Source organism: Zerene cesonia, chromosome 3 (genome assembly GCF_012273895.1).
Source record: "Zerene cesonia ecotype Mississippi chromosome 3, Zerene_cesonia_1.1, whole genome shotgun sequence".
NCBI lineage: Eukaryota > Metazoa > Arthropoda > Insecta > Lepidoptera > Pieridae > Zerene > Zerene cesonia.
In genome coordinates, this window is record NC_052104.1 from 1,222,286 (window position 1) to 1,239,799 (window position 17,514).

Here is a 17,514-nt window from a genome sequence, read left to right on the forward strand (position 1 = left end):
ATTAGCACACGAGAAAGAATCGATCTTTGTCCGGTCGTCTGACCCGGACCATGATAAACATTATGCCCGACGCTATCAACGCATATCGTGTTTACCGATTTAAAAATACTTTCACGACTTTCTATAATGACTGTGTATCCTGTATATAATGAATTTAAATATTATATTCAACTTCACTTAAACAGAGCTGAAGTTTATTAACTGGTGATTAGTTATGGATTCCATGTATGATGTCATAAAATATAGAGCTTTTGAGCGTTTAAAAACAACCATTAATCAGCTTCAAATATACCCTGAAAACGTGACAAGTCGAAAAGATTACCTTCATATATTAATGTAAATAACTAACAAAAAAAAACTTAAATTGTAAAAGTACGACTTTCTTCTAGTAAGTTCTACTATGACTCAATTAATTTAATAGGTTCGAGCTGTCTAAATTTGCTACAATGAAATCAAAAGTGTTCAATATTCTTGTTGTGCAATTCATAACGTCACAAACATTATGATCTCTTGACACAGTATTTTCTCACTAATTAATTTATATGAGCTATAAATCCTCCGCTGTCGTTTATCTGCGCACATCATATAGTTGAATGTAAGAAAAGTACTTTATTGTAAACTGATAACATTTTATGGCAGAACAAGCGAAGAAGTAGCCGGTGGACCACCTGATGTTAATGGTCACCACATCCCATTATATCCTCATATCACTGATGGTGTTACAAATGAATCTATAGGTGAATGATAAGGGTAAATAAAATAAATAGCTGCACGAAATAAATAGCTTTATTATCGTAAATCACATCGTTATTTAAATAAAGGTAACATAGTATTCGACAACATAACTATAACTATCTTAAAATATATAAAAATTGCAATTATACATCATAATTGTACTCATATCTACGTAGTAGTTACAAACATCGGTCGTCTCTCGCCGCTTGACCTTATAAGTTTCGTCCGGACGAGAGGACAACAGATATAGAGAGCGTGATATCATGCAGCGGGTGCGCCAACATAAGCGTGCACTCACGCCCTCGTCAGGTACAAGAGTGTTTCATACGCCGCAAAGAGACTCACAGCGGCACGTTTGGTGGAGTCTTGCAAGGCTCTGGCGGCGGCGGCCTGCGGTCATCAGGCGAGCGCGATTGGTAATATGCACAGTAAGGTAATGGGTCCCAAAATGCAAACAGAGCTTCACGTGTATCTAAAACAGTATCCAACAGCTTTCCAACGGTTGCTGCGTGTCCACATCCTTTGGATCCCTGACATAAATAAGGCAAGGAAACTCCTACACGGGCCCCAATGGCCACTAATTTCCCTTTGCCGTTTTCAGGTTTCTCTTCACGCACTAATCTGAATGATATGTGTCCAGTCATTGGGCGAGCTGGAGTAAGACATGCGACGTACTTTTGCACCCATGCGTCTGCTTCGTCATCCTTTTGAGGTATTAATCCTTTTCTAGCAGAATCCAAGCGGCAAGTCACGTTGTTAACAGCTCGCGATTCCTTTAATGTGGTACACGTCATCAATTTCTCTCCTTTAGGTTCACGCATTATAACCCATGGTTTTTCAGCACTAACTTCGCGTGGAAATCTAAAGTGAGCTCTTTCATCAGGTAAAATAAACCTAAGACGATCTCGAGCACCCCTGGCACCTGCGCTAGCTATAAAATGTTTTCCTTCCTTCGAAGCCCCGCTTTCATACCAAGTGCGTATATCTTCCTCACTAGCAACAACCCAAAATTGAGGAGTGGCTAAACCTGCCACTCGGCAAACGCGAATAAGCTCTAGGGGATCATCCAATGCAACAACATCGCGAGCACAAGGCACAAAACACTGACATCCTATCACTTCCAAATGTGGTTTAGCTAGTGCATCATAGTATGCAGGTGTTGTCGAGCTTACTGGTATGTAAAATACAACAGATTCCTTTTCTACGATTTCTTTTAAGGCCCGTGCGTAAGCTAAGGGATCAGCTGGATTCGGCCTAGGTACAGTATAAAATTTATCAACAGCTGCTGAATATTTTAATAATGCAAACTGACCCTCTATTTCAAAAGCGATAACTCTAGCGCCAGCAGAATGGAAGTTTCTCGCTAAATGTAAAGCTTGCACACAGCTTCCTCCACTGATTAACACTGTTCGTTGTTTCTTAGGGTTGCTTGATAAAGCGCTACCCATCATTTTCAAGACTCCAATTGGGCACTGAACACATTTCCAAAAAATGAACAGCGATGCGGCGATCCATAACGTGGGTAAAACAACCAAAATTTGTTTCCAGGCTGGATGTGCGATAATGTGAAATATCGCAAACAGCGGTCGCAAAAATTGTCGTGGTATCCATGTAATGATCTGTAGTAGACGAGGTAACGGTGCTGGTCTCTCCGGTGGAACTGCACGTTCTTCAGGGATGAGGGAGAACGTGGACGAGAAGGAACGTCGTAAGGCCGTGAAGGGAGGTTGATGCGAGCATCTCTTGACTCTTGGCGAAAAGATAAGGTCTGCGTTGGACCGCACCAGGCGGTACTCGGGCGCACAGGCCGGCATTGCGAGCGGCGAACGCGAACTGACGCGCGCGCTATCAGTCACTGCATATAAACTGTTCCGTTATCTTCATAGTACGCCTGCTGGAATCATCTTTGTACCCAGTTAACTGTTACCTAGTTAAAAATAAATAAACAAAAAATTCCGTAATTTGTTAATTATTCTAAATGTCTAATAGAAATGTGTCCATCATTTTTAAAACCACAACCTCAAACGTCTATTCAATAAAAATTTAGGTACTGATGATATAAAGATAAATAGGCACCTACTTTCGATTACCATTAAATGTGTCATAATATATTATATTATACACCCACCACTTTTTTGTTCCATGGCTGAGAGATATTTGTTTTTCTTTGTCGTAAGCATTACCGTACCGATTTGGCGAAAATTAAGTATACATTTAGACTTACAAATTTTACTTTCATCGCTCAACTCTCCATCATCCCATATCTTTTTAAACACATGAACAAATTGTGATTTGATGAACTACATTAATTATCAGCTCACACACTTCATATAAGGGGCTTAGGCCATATGGTGGATACCACACTGGCCCGAATCGAAAATCGAACTTTCGAAATCGAATCGATCGAAAATTCTTCGTCATGCCGGTTTTCTCATGATGTTTTTACATGCGCAGATAAATTGAAAAATCGGTTTATTTCCTGCACACTTGAATGGTCTCGAACCCCCCTACTTATAGATTAATTTTCAGTTACGAATGGTTATTTTAATGGAAGTCAATATTAGAACGTAAAAATAATTAAGCTATCCAATTTAATGTCTATTGAAATATGTACATAGGTATCAACCTAAAAATAAGAATGTCGCGAAACTATTGTATAAATGTGAAATAATACAAAAAATCACATTCAAAATCAATATATTATAATTGACCTAAATCGTGTGTTATGAAATATTTTTTTGAAAAACATTACATATTTTATTTACCTTTAACAACAACACTAAATATTTACGATTGCTGACAACTTTTATTCTCATATAATATGAACTACATATATTGATATATGCATTGTTAAATGCTTGATAAATACTTCTATTATTTTACAATATATAGATACCACAAACATTTTAATGTAGTATGACTAGTAATATCATTACATTTATCAACTTTGAATATGTCATAGAAAAGGGGACTACATGAGCTAAAGCATGTTTTATTTGCTTAAAATATGCATTCACTGTGGTAAAAAGACGAAATAATGCCTCAAGATATTTACTAATTAGATAGTAAGTGGAAAACATAATGCTTCAAATATTATTCATCACAAAGATACCTTTAAACATTTCTTAACAATTAAAAATCATGCTCACAAATGGGCAATCATACTGAATAATTGTTAAATAATTCTTAAAGCAACTTAATAATTTAAAAGATTTTTTTAGTCAATGAATGGATTTTTAATGATTGACATGTTGATTTTATGGAAGTGTGTGTGTGTTATTCTAGCTTTTGTAGTCCCATCAAGTAATACAAACCAAAATTTAATGTCCACAACTCATATTCCAAGAATTACAAATATTTCACTAAGAGTGCAGCTATATAAAAAACCATTGAACAAAATTAAAATCTTGTTTAAATGCTTCAAAATGTATATAACACTTTACAACAGAATAATTACATAACACATAATTATTAAAATTTCTATTAACTACTATAATTAAACTCTAACATAAGAATTACACCTTTAATGAATAAATTGCATACATATCACTATAAATAAATAAAATAATGTACATCAGCACAATATACAAAAAAATGCTTCATTTTTAGAATTACAACATGAATGGAAGATCAGTTTCTTTCAAATCAATAGATCCATTCTTACATACTATATGCAATTCATTTGGTGGAGCCTTCTCATATCTGAACCTTCTAGGATGTGAATCATCCATAAATCTACCTAACTTCAATACTTTCTCATCAAGTTTTATTTTATCTGCAATTAAATTTGTTGATGGCAAATTCTTAATTATGTCTGGAATCAGCACCTCAACTTTTCCTTTCTCGTGAATGAAAATACTGTTTTTATCAGTCAACTGTGATGCATGCATGAATACTTCTCCACTCTTTACAGTCGCCTCAAGGCTTCCAGAAAATCCTTGAATATGCAAGTTTCCTTGTTGTATAATTTCAATTTTAACTATGCGATGCAAATGTTCCAGCTTAATGTTTCCCATCAGTGTTGTGAAGTGTGAATTATCACTGTAACAAGATTTTACAGAAATGGGCCCAGCATGAGTAGACACATGGAAGGAATTAGCCATAATGTTGTTGCATTTAATACAGCCGTTCAATCCAGTTTTCATTTCAATGTTTGATGCTTGCAATCTTCCCCCTGTTGTTATGTCACCAGAACCGCTTTCCACCTTAATATTCTCCGCCTTTAAATCTGCAACGTTGATAGCTCCTTTTTGCGTTTTCACTATAAACTCCTCGGCTTCCAATTTACCGAGATGAACAGACGCATTTTCACTTGTTGTCACTTGTACCTTCAATTTATAAGGTACGTGTATTAGACAGACATCATTGCGATCGGGGGAAGTATTTTTATTGAGCAGTTCGAGCCTTTTAGAAGTCTGTTTAACTTGAAAATCATTCGTATCCTGACCCTTACTATAAAGTGTCATAGTCAATTTATTATGTGCCTTAATATCATTTACATCAATCGGCTGCACTTTTACATGTATAGGACTATCGATATAAATGCTAGTGTTTGTGTCAATAACTTTTTCAACTGTTCTTACAACATTTAAGTTCTGAAGATCAGGCAAGTTACTGAAATCTTTTATGGATAACCTCAAAATTTTTAGGCACTTTTGTAAAACACGGTGTCTTCCTATAGAAAACATTATTGCAATTTTTTTATAAAGACGCAATTGCAACTAACATTGTTTTGATAAGTTAAAGGTCAATGAAGCTTTTCAGTTAACGTTTCAGTTTGGCACAATCACAAACCACCGACATTTCATAAAACCAGCAGCTGATATTGACAATTGACATTAATCAAATTCAATTTCAATTCAATTTTTTTATGAGTGGCAATGCTGCGTTGCCACAATTTTTCCAAAGTCACGTTGTGGATTTTTTTAACGTCTCAGAGATTTCTAAGAAGCCCAAATGCATCCGTCGAAAAAACGGAAACACAATATATAGAAATTACTAAGACCAAGTTAATTTAATTTTTTTAAAGAACAAACAGTAATTATGTGCAAAGTATAAAATAAAAACGAAAATCTACCATATTTGGAAGCTTGATAATTCATAGTTTTATTTTGTTAGAAGTAATAAATTTAGAGATAACATAAACAAATCGAGTACTTGTTAGTGAGAGAAGGGATTTCATGTTAGTAGGACGAGGTACAGTAGGAGGAAGGAATCACATAGGAAAGAATTCTTTGTATAGTTCTTCTTCTCTTTGTTAATGGCTTCATTTTCTTTTGATTTATTATACCTATGTCCATGAATTTATCATTACCTACCATAGTAATGTGTGCCTGTGTCGTCTGCAACATTATCATCATTAAGAGTAATATAATAATACGGGTAATCATTTTCTCTTTGAAATTATTTCTTACTGTCAAGATGAAGTTGACTGTCGAGTCAAGTGTCAATTGTCCATCAAAATTCAAGTTAGACTTCGACAATCGACCGTACTTGCATTGTTGTCTATATTTTATCATTTATTATTATGTACCTATTTACAGTTTTCTCGTGAAATCTAACGAATTGAACATGCGCGTTGCAGTTGTATAGGCAACATGAAAGTTGTTCTCTCCATATTTGACTTTAAAGGATTTTTCATTCAATATTAAATAAAAATGAACCCTATTGTGAAAGATGCTTTTGCCCAAATCAAGCCAGTATGTGATATGGTGATGGTAAATCCAACACCGGATAATATTTCATCATTTACATCGTTAGCATGTGATCTAAAAAAAGAAAATCTTCAAGAATTACAACAGTACATGCTGTTTCCCATCATAACTCACTTGCAATCTAAGGAAATTAAGTATGTATTTAAGTATTATTCTATTTTTTTGTCGTTATAAGCATTTGAACGATGCTATTGCTTTATGTTAAGCTTGTTAAGTGACAAAAAAACAGATTTTGTATTGCCAAAGGTGGGTGGCTTAGCAACAGGTTGTTGGTGGAATGAGAAAATTTGTTTAAAATGAAACATTTAAAGTAAATTCAGATAAATAAAAGCATTTTTGTTGAACTATTTAATATTTTCTTTGTTAGTATGTTGTAAATGTTCTTTATTTGCCTTTATGCTTAATAATTATTGTAAAGAATCCTATAAATTATCAAATTTATTAAGACTTTTATCTTGAAAATACTGTTAAAAGTCAACCAGTAATCACATTTTTAAATTATTTTGTCCCATTTGCAGTTATAATATATTATTTGGTTTGTCACTGTTGAACCATGTATGATTTATGCATAAGAGCCTCTAATACCAAAAATGAATTGGCTCTAATCAATTTTAAATATTCTAAAAATGTTTTAGTGGGCGATATGAATTGCAAAGACTATTGGTGAATGCCATGAAGGAGATATTGCAGAGGATTAGGGTTGCCAGCTTTGAGATGTGTATTCGAGTTGAGATGAGCCTTGCTAAAATGGCCTTTGATAAGAATAAGCCAGGAATGAGTAAGTATCATTTATTTTAGATACATTATAATCCATTCACAAAGTATTTGGTCTTGTGGTTCATCATAGCTAGTTCAAGAGCAATAAGGTACTTTTTTTTAAAATAAGACAGAAGCCAAGTGGCATCAAGTTGAATAACAATAAGCTTACATCTTAATTTGAATAGACTGATGACTGATGAAATAACTGGGGCAGACTGCTAGAGTCTGCCCCAGTTATTCATGTGGTTCTATGTAACTTTGAAGGTGCAGCGTTCTAATGATTAATGAATTTTTGAAATAGGTTCAGTAGTTTTTGTATGAAAACATTATAAATATACATACAGAAACATTCCTTTTTGTATTATCCTACTAATATTATACAAGCGAAAGTTTGTAATGTATGGATGGCTGTATGGATGTTTGTTACTTTTCCCACAAAAACTACTGAACCGTTTGGTACATAGATAGATGGACAATTGGAATAACACATAGGCAACTTTTTATGCCGATATTTGTACGGGATACATACTAATGCTGGTTAAACCGCCAGCTGCAGCTAGTTAGTTTATATAGGCTATAATAACAATATTTTTATTTGATGTTACTTCTTGTTCTTATAGCAATTTTATAATACACTAGATAGCTTGTAGGTCTAGTCATTAAAGTGGCTATTCAACAGTGAAATTAACTTTAATAACAGAGCAAGTGAAGTAACAGGATGTTAAGTGCCACAGCCATAACTTCCCATAGGCACTTGTAACACTGGTGAAAATTTAAAGAAAGAAAAAATATTACAGTGGTATTACAAAAAAAGTATAAAATACAAATGAAAGGTTAAAAAAAACTTGTAATTTAAATTCAAAACAATCTACAGCTGTATAATATTAGTATAGTTATTGCCTATTTATTGAAACAATTACTCCAAGAAATATCATTTTTTTTTTGTTACAGTTGCAGATGTGCCGGAGGAACTCAAACTGTCAGTAATGCAATGCTTGGTCGCATTGATGTTGAATCTGGAAACTCCACTACGACTCAAAATGATCCAGAGTCATGCCCCACTCCTGGCACAGGCTGTATTTGTTTCCGTACATATGGCTAAAATGGAAAAATTGAGACCACTCAAGTGAGTATTGTTTTCTTCTTCGTATACATGTTATAAGCCTATCATAAAACATTATGAAACATATGGACAAGATGAAATATTATTAATCCCTTCGTACACAGACTAACAGCCCTCGAGAGTCTCATGGCGCACACGTGCACGCACGCAGACCTAACGGACAGCAACTGCATGATAACCGACCCAGTGCTGGAAGAGGCAGTGGTGCACATGCTGTGCTGCATCCTGCCGGGCGTGCTGGCCACTCTGCAGGATGTCGCTATGTGTCCAAACAACCCGGGACACGCAGTTATCACGGTACTGTAACTTGTTGTTGTGTGATGATAACCGTGTCTGGATCAAAAGAAATTTAAGATTACAATAAAAATTCTTTATTTACCTTCACAACTTATTAAACTGCTAAGTAGTTTTATCTTTGTGAAGGACTAGCATCAGAAATAGGTTGTTAAAAGACCTTTAGTACAGATCACTAGCCCCACTTGTGGGTAACACTAATGATAATTAAAGGTACAAAGTAATATGGTATATTTTTTCGGCTCGTGGCGATCTATTAAATAAGGCATTCTATTGGTGTCTAAGGATCATTTGGTCTCATTGTTTAAATATAAACATATAAATTATCACATCTGCTTTTAGTCTTGTGAATGATTGAACTGTAATTATATAGTATAGAAAACTTTGTGGCAATATGGAGCATGAGAGTACCAGCTTTTAAATAAAAAAAATCATAAAAATCGGTTCACCCAGTAAAAAATTATGAGATAAATAAATTTTTTATTGACAATTTTTTTCTAATTGATATATAACAATAATTGATAACCGCCTTTGTTTTGAAGTTGATTTAAAATTACAAAGTACCTTTTTTTTCTCTTATACACCACACCACATACCATCTCTTTTCACATATACCTGAGATAAAACTTACATAAGATTGTAAAATAGCTTACTACAAAATAATTTCTCTAATTGCTTCATATTTATAATATAATTTATTTTTTTGTGTAGTAAACATACAAAGTTATTTATTATAATCATTATAATAAATGACTTTGTATGTATAATGCAATCATTATAATATAATGATTGCACTACATTCCTTCCAGATGGCGCTCAACGCGACCCACCGTATCCTTTGCATGACAATGAACGACAAACACTTGAAAGACAAAGACACTGTCACCGTAGCCGACTTGGTTAAAGTGATTGAGCAAAAAGATAAACAGAAATATGTAAGCAAGGGTAATTGAGTTCAAAGCATTTTATTGGTGTATTGCATGGAGCATGTTCTGTTGCACTTGTTTTTTTCTCTCTTTTAAAACCTTTTCCTTTTATAATTTATTAGAAACATTAGAATACATACTAGAACAAACTCAATATTAGAATTTTCTTGTGTTTGATTGTACGCGAGTATTAACCCGACGTTTCGAACACTTTACAGCGAGCGTGGCCACGGGGAAAATAAATAATAATATAGTGAATAAATCGCGTTTAAAATCCGTTTAAAAGTTTTTAATTTCTTAACTGAATATTTAAAAAAATAGACATAACGTAATATTTAAAACAATAAGAATTTTAATACAACTTACTAATTTGGTAACATAATTATGTAGTAATTATGATTAATGTAACACTTACTAGAACTTGTTATGGGTTTTTTTTTTATTTCAATATATTAGTACTATGAATATTTGTTGTATTTATTTAGCTTTTTTTCATATTTTATGTATAAGGAGTGTTTTGCTATGTTACCTTGGTATTTAAAACCCAAATTTTATCTAATATCAAGTACAAATTGTTTTTCAACTGAAGTAATTACTCCATATCAATTAACTTAATAGAAAAACTTCCAATTAGATTCCATAGAATTATAACCTAACCCTAGAAATACCGGATGGTCAAAGTTAGTTTACAGTTGCTTTTAGGTTAAAATGTTAAATGTTACAGTAATATGAGTTTGAAAATTTATTAAACAGATTTATTTTTGTTCAAGCCAAGTCATGTGATCTGCCGAAGCTCAGCGTAGAATGGTTTCACATGGCCGGCGAGAAACTGGAAGCGGTTATACGTAGTTTGCTGCGCCTCGTGACGCATGACCACTTCAAAGTGAGGAAAGAGCTTGCGGTGCTGTGCTATAGGATTGTTACGGAGTGCAATAAGTGAGTTGATTCATATTAAAATATGGTTGGGAATTTAATTTTTAGGTTTATGGCATTTAAATGCTCTATGAATGAGAGATAGAGAGAAATGAAAAAAAGAGAAGATTCGATCACGAGACGGGATTCGAACCCGCATTTTTTTGCCAAACTGTTGCTACGGTTTCGGTTCAAAAATTTCTCGTATTGCTAGAAATTTTAGTTTTAAATAACAGGCTGAAGGGTTTTTTTACTAATGTAAATATTATGATACTTTCTATTAATATTTGATCAGCATTTTTGCATTTAAACCTAAGGTGTCTGGAAAAAATCCAGCTCGAAGGACCATATTAGCCGCCGGAAGTCAAGTAACAGTTGTAACGTTGCAGCACGATGCAGCCGTCGATAGCGATGTGCCTGGATATCCTGATCTCGCTGTCGAGCGACCCGTACCGCAGCGTGGCGGAGTACAGCGCGGCGGCGCGCGGCGCCTACTTCCGCAGCGCCGCGCCCGAGCGCGCGCTCAGCGCCATGGACGGGCTCGCGCGCAACCTCGCCATGGTGCTCGCCTCGCTGCCGCGCGTGCTCAGCAACGTGGGTGAGTCGCCCTTCCCGCTCCCCTCTCCAGTGTCGGAGCGAGGCTCGCTGACCGGTCCGGTTTGGTGTTGGTTTGGTTCGGCAGACGCGGCGCGCAAGGTGTCGTCGCTGAGCCTGCTGCAGGGCTACGTGGCGGTGCTGTGCGAGGCGCGCGCGCGGCGGCTGGGCGCGGTGCTGGCGGCGCACGCGGGCCACGCGCGGCTGGCGCACGCGCTGAGCGCCGCCGCCGCGCTGCGCCCCGACCTGGCGCTGCTGCACCGACACGCCCTCAGAGGTACGCCGCGATGCAATACATTATACGGTTTACTGTACTTCATTCTTTTCTTTTCGAATCATTTCAAAATACTCGGTACGGGCCCTACAATCCCCTGTTTTTCTTTCAATTATCAGTTTATTGTCTTAATACTATATGGTTTTGTTGATGTCTATAAAAACCCGATTTGTATGGTGATCGAATGCGAACATGTTGTCGTATAGCTGGGCTGTAGGAGTTGAGTTGAGGAAACTATGTTTGCTAAGACGACATTCCTATGCCGTCAGTCTAATCTAGGGCTTTTTCTGTTGACTTATAAAAATTGATTATTTGGGACTCCTGATATGAAACTCCAAGAGCCTTTTCCATTTATCATCGTGACACGTTAACCTTCCCCGCAAAGCCACCCGTCTTATCGTCAACGCTTTGGAATGTAATATTATTATAGCTGTAATCTTAACTAGGTGTGGTGCCATTGTCCTGTGTCCTACCACTCATCTCCAATCGTCCATTTCAGTTTCAGTTGCACACAGTTCCCTGTGACTACATGCTTTGCCATGACACTAAACAAGTAAGAAGGGCAGACGCTTTAAGCCGCTGGTGTTGACCTGACAACCGACTGTCTTTCTCATGGTCTAGATTCATAAATATTATATAGATGGTGCTAGATTTATATATTCGTTACCATGATGTTGTGTAAATTTTAACAAATTTTAAAATTGCTACACTATATACAATGAACTAAATCCTAAATCCTATTTATTCTGAATCACAAGCACAAAAAGTCCATTTTGTTTGGTCTTTTGGGATAGACCCCATTACTTCACTCAAAATACTGCCGCAGACATAACGGCGGATCCTCCGCTCGACTCGCCGTGGTGCAAGTTCCGGTACCTCGACACTCCGGACCTGGAGAAGCGCTTCCGCGAGGTGTTGATATCGCTCGGCGAGGCGGACTGCGCTGAGCTGATACTGGACACGCTGCTGGAGATGTTCCGCGAGAGGAGGGCCGCCGAGCTGGTGTATCTGATGAACTGGATTGCTGTTGGTGAGTTTATTGATTGACACTTTTACAGGTGGTTTATATAATTACTTATGACCTCATACAAGGCTTACACTTTGCTATTCGAATATGTCACCGTTAAACAATTTCCTACTTTCAATAAATTTTTTTATTAGTTAAGGACCTTTTCAGATGATTCTGATGACTCTTCTACACGAAATCCACACTAAATTTTAAATTTCTGCCTAAATTACCCGCAAAAATTCATGAATTCCCCCCGCAGGTCCGAACTCCACCCCGAACCTAGCTCGGCGGCTAATCGACGTGTACATAGAGGAGGAAGTGTGGGCGCTCCCGCTCGAGGTGCGCTCGAGCGAGCCGCCGCTCACGGACGAGGACACGCTAGATGTGGACGTGTATAACCCGAGGGCTTGGGTTAAGGATAGTGTACCGGGTGAGTTCATTTTAAGCGGCTTCTTCTGAGTAATCTTCTTCTTTTTCTTGTTCACCTTCTACTGCTTCTTCAGATTCCGATTCCTCAGCTTAAACTTCTGCAGCTTCTGTTTCTTCAGCTTCCGCTTCTTCGGTTTCCGCTTCTTGAGCTTCCGATTCTTTAACTTCTGCTTTTTCAGCTTTTGCTTCTTTAGGTTTTTCTTATTCAGCTTATGGTGTTAATAAGGGGACATAAACTATTAATTGTCGTTTGTTTTCTTCTTGTAGTCTGTTCAAATTCTGTAAGAGTTGTGGATCATAATCAACTATCAAATAAACATCTTCGTCCATCTGAATTATTATCAAATATATCAATTTTTACCAGGTCTTTTCGAAGGCGCCATAGAAGTCCGTTATACGGACATCAGCTATCGAACACCGCGGGTCAAAGAAGCAAACCCAAACGCGTGTCGTACGTTACGTGAAGCGGAACACAACATGGCGCTGTGCTGCTTGCTCACTGAGGGTGTGGGGATGATGGCCAGGAGGCTGCAGGGGGACTTCCAGCCGTACCTATTGAAGACGCTATGCTTAGTGCTGGAGAGGGTCGGTAAGTGCCTGATAATATTGGTGAGCCATAACTGACAAAGTTTAATTAAATTAATTATACTACCCAGGGAAGGATTGTTAGATGTCACATGTCGTTGAACTTTTGATTCAGATATGCCGGTTTCCTCACTATGTTTTCCTTCACCGTTTCGACCAGTAATGATGTTATCCACAAGCATATATAAATTTCAAAATAAATTTATCTATGTTACTGCACGCTCGCCTGGTTGCGAACAAAGCGAAAAGTTATACAGAAATAAATTCTATAAATAAACTCTCTAAAAGCACAACACACTTATCTGTTTTAAGGCCGAGGTAATCACCGCTGAGCCACCACTGCGTTTTTAATTAATTAATTAATTAATTTAGAAAGAAAGAAATACATTTATTGTCTATAAAATGAACAGCACCGCACATACACAAAAACCTTAAGTAAAAAAAAATATCTTTATAAATAATTTACAACTAATATCTACACTAAAAACTAACTATTACACATAAATAAAACTAACAAAAACCAAAAAAAAAAATAGCATACTGTGCGGCTTGTTTATTACAGACAAAAGGGACTGACTCAGTTAATGTCATGTAAGAATTGAGCTTTTACAAAACACTGGTTTTCAGCAGCCCCTTGTGACACATGGAGCAGACAGTACCTTTCATTCTACTCTATAATAAATTAATACTAAGTAAAATAATAAAGAAAATACTTAATTCTAATTATATAGTTACATTACTACATATACTTTTACACAAATATTCATACACACATATATATACGGGTATAGTGACATATAAAAATTAAAATTATGAATAAATTATATATTATAGAATTATAAAACACAAACACACTATACAATTTTGCAATTTTAATATTTTGCTCACCAAGGCTTAATATAATGTTTCAAAAACATTTATTTATTTATTTTATTCAGAATCATTAATTATACTTACAGTTTACCCAAAACGCACATTGAATGTAAAAACAGTTTGTAAAAAATGAAATCAAGATACATAGAAATGAGTTGCTTATAACTATGTCCGTTTACTATGTAATTACTGGTTACCCTCAAAAAAAAAAAACCCCCAAATGGCAGGCAGCAGGTACGAAGCACTGCACCAGGCGGGCGCGAAGGCGCTGCACGACATCCGGGCGGCGGGCGCGCACGCCTCCGTGGGCGAGCTCATCGCGCGCAACGCCGACTACTTCACGCACCAGCTCACGCGCCGCCTCAAGAGAGTGTGTTACCGTTCAGTTGTTTTTATTGCTTTTCTTTTACTAGCTGTTCGCTCGTGGTACATGTAAAGCTCGTGGTACTGCAATTTCGCTGACATAGGGTCAGCGAAATTGCAGCTTTCTAATGGTGAAAGAATTTTTTAAATCGGTCCAGTAGTTTTTGAGTTTAAACATTACAAACAAACAAACAAAAATACAAATTCTTCCTCTTTATAATATTCGTGTAGATAAACTTCCCCTGTGTGTTTGTATGTAACTCCTTTACACTCGATTTTGACCCACCTATGTGGGGGTCAGACACTTAAACCCTGTGTGTTTCTGTATTTGTGTGTAATCAACTCCTTTAGACTCGATATAGACCCACTTAAGTGGGAGTTAGACACTTTTGCCGATATTCAGCACCGTACATTCATTCGTTCCATTGAAAAAGACTAGGTAAAATGGGAATACATGAGAAAAAATGATATGGAAGAAAATGTTCATTTGATAGTTGATTATGATAGGCAACTGTTGCAGAATATCTGAACCGACTACAAGTAGAAAAAAAACGCTAAGGAGTATGGAGTATCTAAATACTACTATAGTGTCTGAATAGGATTGTTCAATGGATCAAGAAAGATTAACACAAAAGTCTAACAGTTATATATCCAAAATTTGGTATGTTTAATAATGATTTCTACTTATTCTTCATAGGCGTGGAACACACAGTCCGCCCTGGAGATTCTGTCAGTGGTGATGGAGTACAGCGACGCCACGATATTAGAGTATCTGTACGGGATTGTGGAAGATGTAAGTATTCTTAAATGTATTTAATTACTAATTTTTAGCTTTATAGTATTACACTAACTTTTTTTTTTTAGTTACATTAACTTATTATATTTTTATAAGTTGCTTAATCTATACCTAAACACAAAAATGAGATGGTATGAAATTCGCCAGAATATAGCACTAACGGATCGTGTAGATATCCAACGGTGAAAATTTTTCGAAATTGTTCCAGCAGTTTTGTAGATTAGGCGGTTCAAAAAAAAAATATTCAGCTTTATATTATTAGTGTGGATGTATCAAATTTTCGTGTCCCAGTTTTAGTTGCCATACTCCTCGAATATGACTTGACCAATTCATATGAAATTCATACCCCCAAATGATAAAAGTGAGCTGAGACAATCATATTAGTTAGTTATGAAACCTGCCTCTTCATAGACTACAGCATTTCCTATCATGTACGGACCAGTTCTTCACGGAGCTGTTTAATGTTTTCAGGTTCTAGTCCAAAGCTGTGATAAGTATTATCAAAAGAACCTCTACTCATATTTACAAGTGTTTCACACATTTGTCAATTGTATACACAAGTGGTTTCCATCACAAAGCACAAACACTGAGGCGAACGCCAACGAAGAGATAGACGTTCTGAAGGACGTGTATGAATATATAAAAAATGAGAAAGAGTCGGAGAGGCTTCTGAATGAGAGCCTGAAGGACGATAAGAGCGTGGAGGAGATGTACAAAGAAGATCTCGAGAAAAAGGAAGATGGCGTCCTGGATTATGATGATACGGTGACGCGTAAGTCATTTTTTTATTAAGTAACTTTCAATTGATATATTGGATGACTTCTTAATTACAAAATGGACAGTTAATTAGTTTTATACTCATCTGCAAATAAAAAAAACGATAAGTTTAATCAACCATATTTTCTAAATAAATGCTTATTATCATCCTACATTGCTACGTATATAGTATTCTCTCTCAATCTCTCTCTCTCTCTACTGCTGTTTTTCACATAGCTAATGCATGAACTAATTGATTTTAAGCCCGTGACTAGACTCAGCTTTGTGTTTAATAAAATAATTAATTTCTCGAAATTACTAAATAAATTAAAAGATGCACATTTAGCAAAATATGACCCTAAATTTGATTATAAAACCTTCTCAGACGAAGCCCCGCCCCTCCCCCGACACGTGGAAGTCACGAAGACAATATTAAAACGCTGCATCAACTTCATCCCGGCCAAGAACCGGGACGACGCTATACTAGCGATACAAGTGATCAACCTGGGTTTGCCCGTGCTAAAGGATTATGAGGACGAGTTACTGCCGCTGGTGCACTTGACTTGGGGCCCGTTGGTGACGAAGTTTGAAGACACGGATTATGCGGTTATGCGCAGCGCTCTGGACTTGCTGGTGACCCTTGCTGAACTGTCTGAGGACTTCATTAGGCAGCGAGCCGTTAAGTATGTGTCTTTTGGTGTTTATTGATTAGTCTGTTTACGTTTCTTGATGCGTTGAAGGTGGGATATTATGTGTATGTCTCGTGTAAGTTTACGTATAAGTATAGGTTTAATAAGTGCTAATTAAAATAACTTGCAAAAACGACAGTTCCCTTTTCACCACCGTTCAACAATCGTTAACAGGAATCCATAATAAAGTTATTGAAACTTGAATCTTTCAACGAATTGAAATAATTAAACATTTTTCGCTTTTCCACAACTTACCGCGATACCAAGGACAAATTTTGCTCTTCTTGGACCATGATGCTGGCATACCAAAGGGGCGGGCGGTTTCCAGGGAGGTGCTGCCGCGCATATACGCGCAGCTGTCGCGGCTGGCGGGCGAGAGCCACCTGAAGGACAGCGGGTCGGCGTACCGCGCGTCGGGCGCCTTCCGCCTGCAGCAGCGCGCGCTGGCCGCGCTGGCGCCGCTCGCGCGCCGCCTGCGCCTCGCGCCCGACCAGCGCCACGACGCCATGGACGCCGCGCGCCTCTACCTCTCCCGCAAGCAGCCCAAGCCCCTGCAGGTGAGCGCCGCCTCCGGGCCTCCGGGCCTCCGGGCCTCCGGGCCTCCGGACTCGTGACTCGTGGGATAATTGTCGTAGGAACAGCACAAGCGCAATTAGGTGATTGTGTAGCTTTAGTATTAGGTG

General features: G+C 37.2%; 3 protein-coding genes across 3 annotated transcripts in view; 1 reads left to right on the plus strand and 2 right to left on the minus strand.

The window, feature by feature from the left end:
• Positions 1-779: 779 nt before the first annotated feature.
• Positions 780-2,664, minus strand: LOC119838158. The gene has a single exon (XM_038364003.1). The coding sequence runs from the start codon at positions 2,547-2,549 to the stop codon at positions 1,077-1,079; it is 1,473 nt and encodes a 490-aa protein (XP_038219931.1). The 5' UTR covers positions 2,550-2,664; the 3' UTR covers positions 780-1,076.
• Positions 2,665-3,995: 1,331 nt separating this feature from the next.
• On the minus strand, positions 3,996-5,560 carry LOC119838168. Its single transcript, XM_038364014.1, has one exon. The coding sequence runs from the start codon at positions 5,421-5,423 to the stop codon at positions 4,347-4,349; it is 1,077 nt and encodes a 358-aa protein (XP_038219942.1). The 5' UTR covers positions 5,424-5,560; the 3' UTR covers positions 3,996-4,346.
• A 637-nt stretch (positions 5,561-6,197) lies between these two features.
• Positions 6,198-17,514, plus strand: part of LOC119837865 (TELO2-interacting protein 1 homolog) — a 12,189-nt gene continuing 872 nt past the window's right edge. The window contains exons 1-16 of the mRNA XM_038363648.1: positions 6,198-6,583; positions 7,085-7,227; positions 8,160-8,334; positions 8,436-8,628; positions 9,435-9,570; positions 10,322-10,487; positions 10,853-11,061; positions 11,146-11,334; positions 12,158-12,361; positions 12,600-12,770; positions 13,134-13,358; positions 14,455-14,597; positions 15,288-15,383; positions 15,858-16,158; positions 16,528-16,825; positions 17,160-17,388. Coding sequence (XP_038219576.1) covers positions 6,393-6,583; positions 7,085-7,227; positions 8,160-8,334; positions 8,436-8,628; positions 9,435-9,570; positions 10,322-10,487; positions 10,853-11,061; positions 11,146-11,334; positions 12,158-12,361; positions 12,600-12,770; positions 13,134-13,358; positions 14,455-14,597; positions 15,288-15,383; positions 15,858-16,158; positions 16,528-16,825; positions 17,160-17,388 — 3,069 coding nt within the window. The 5' untranslated portion in view covers positions 6,198-6,392. The remainder of the gene's footprint in view (positions 6,584-7,084; positions 7,228-8,159; positions 8,335-8,435; positions 8,629-9,434; positions 9,571-10,321; positions 10,488-10,852; positions 11,062-11,145; positions 11,335-12,157; positions 12,362-12,599; positions 12,771-13,133; positions 13,359-14,454; positions 14,598-15,287; positions 15,384-15,857; positions 16,159-16,527; positions 16,826-17,159; positions 17,389-17,514) is intronic.

Bases quoted from the DNA above. Each gene is read 5' to 3' on its own strand.
- LOC119838158 (XM_038364003.1), bottom strand. From the start codon at position 2,549: ATGCCGGCCTGTGCGCCCGAGTACCGCCTGGTGCGGTCCAACGCAGAC.
- LOC119838168 (XM_038364014.1), bottom strand. From the start codon at position 5,423: ATGTTTTCTATAGGAAGACACCGTGTTTTACAAAAGTGCCTAAAAATT.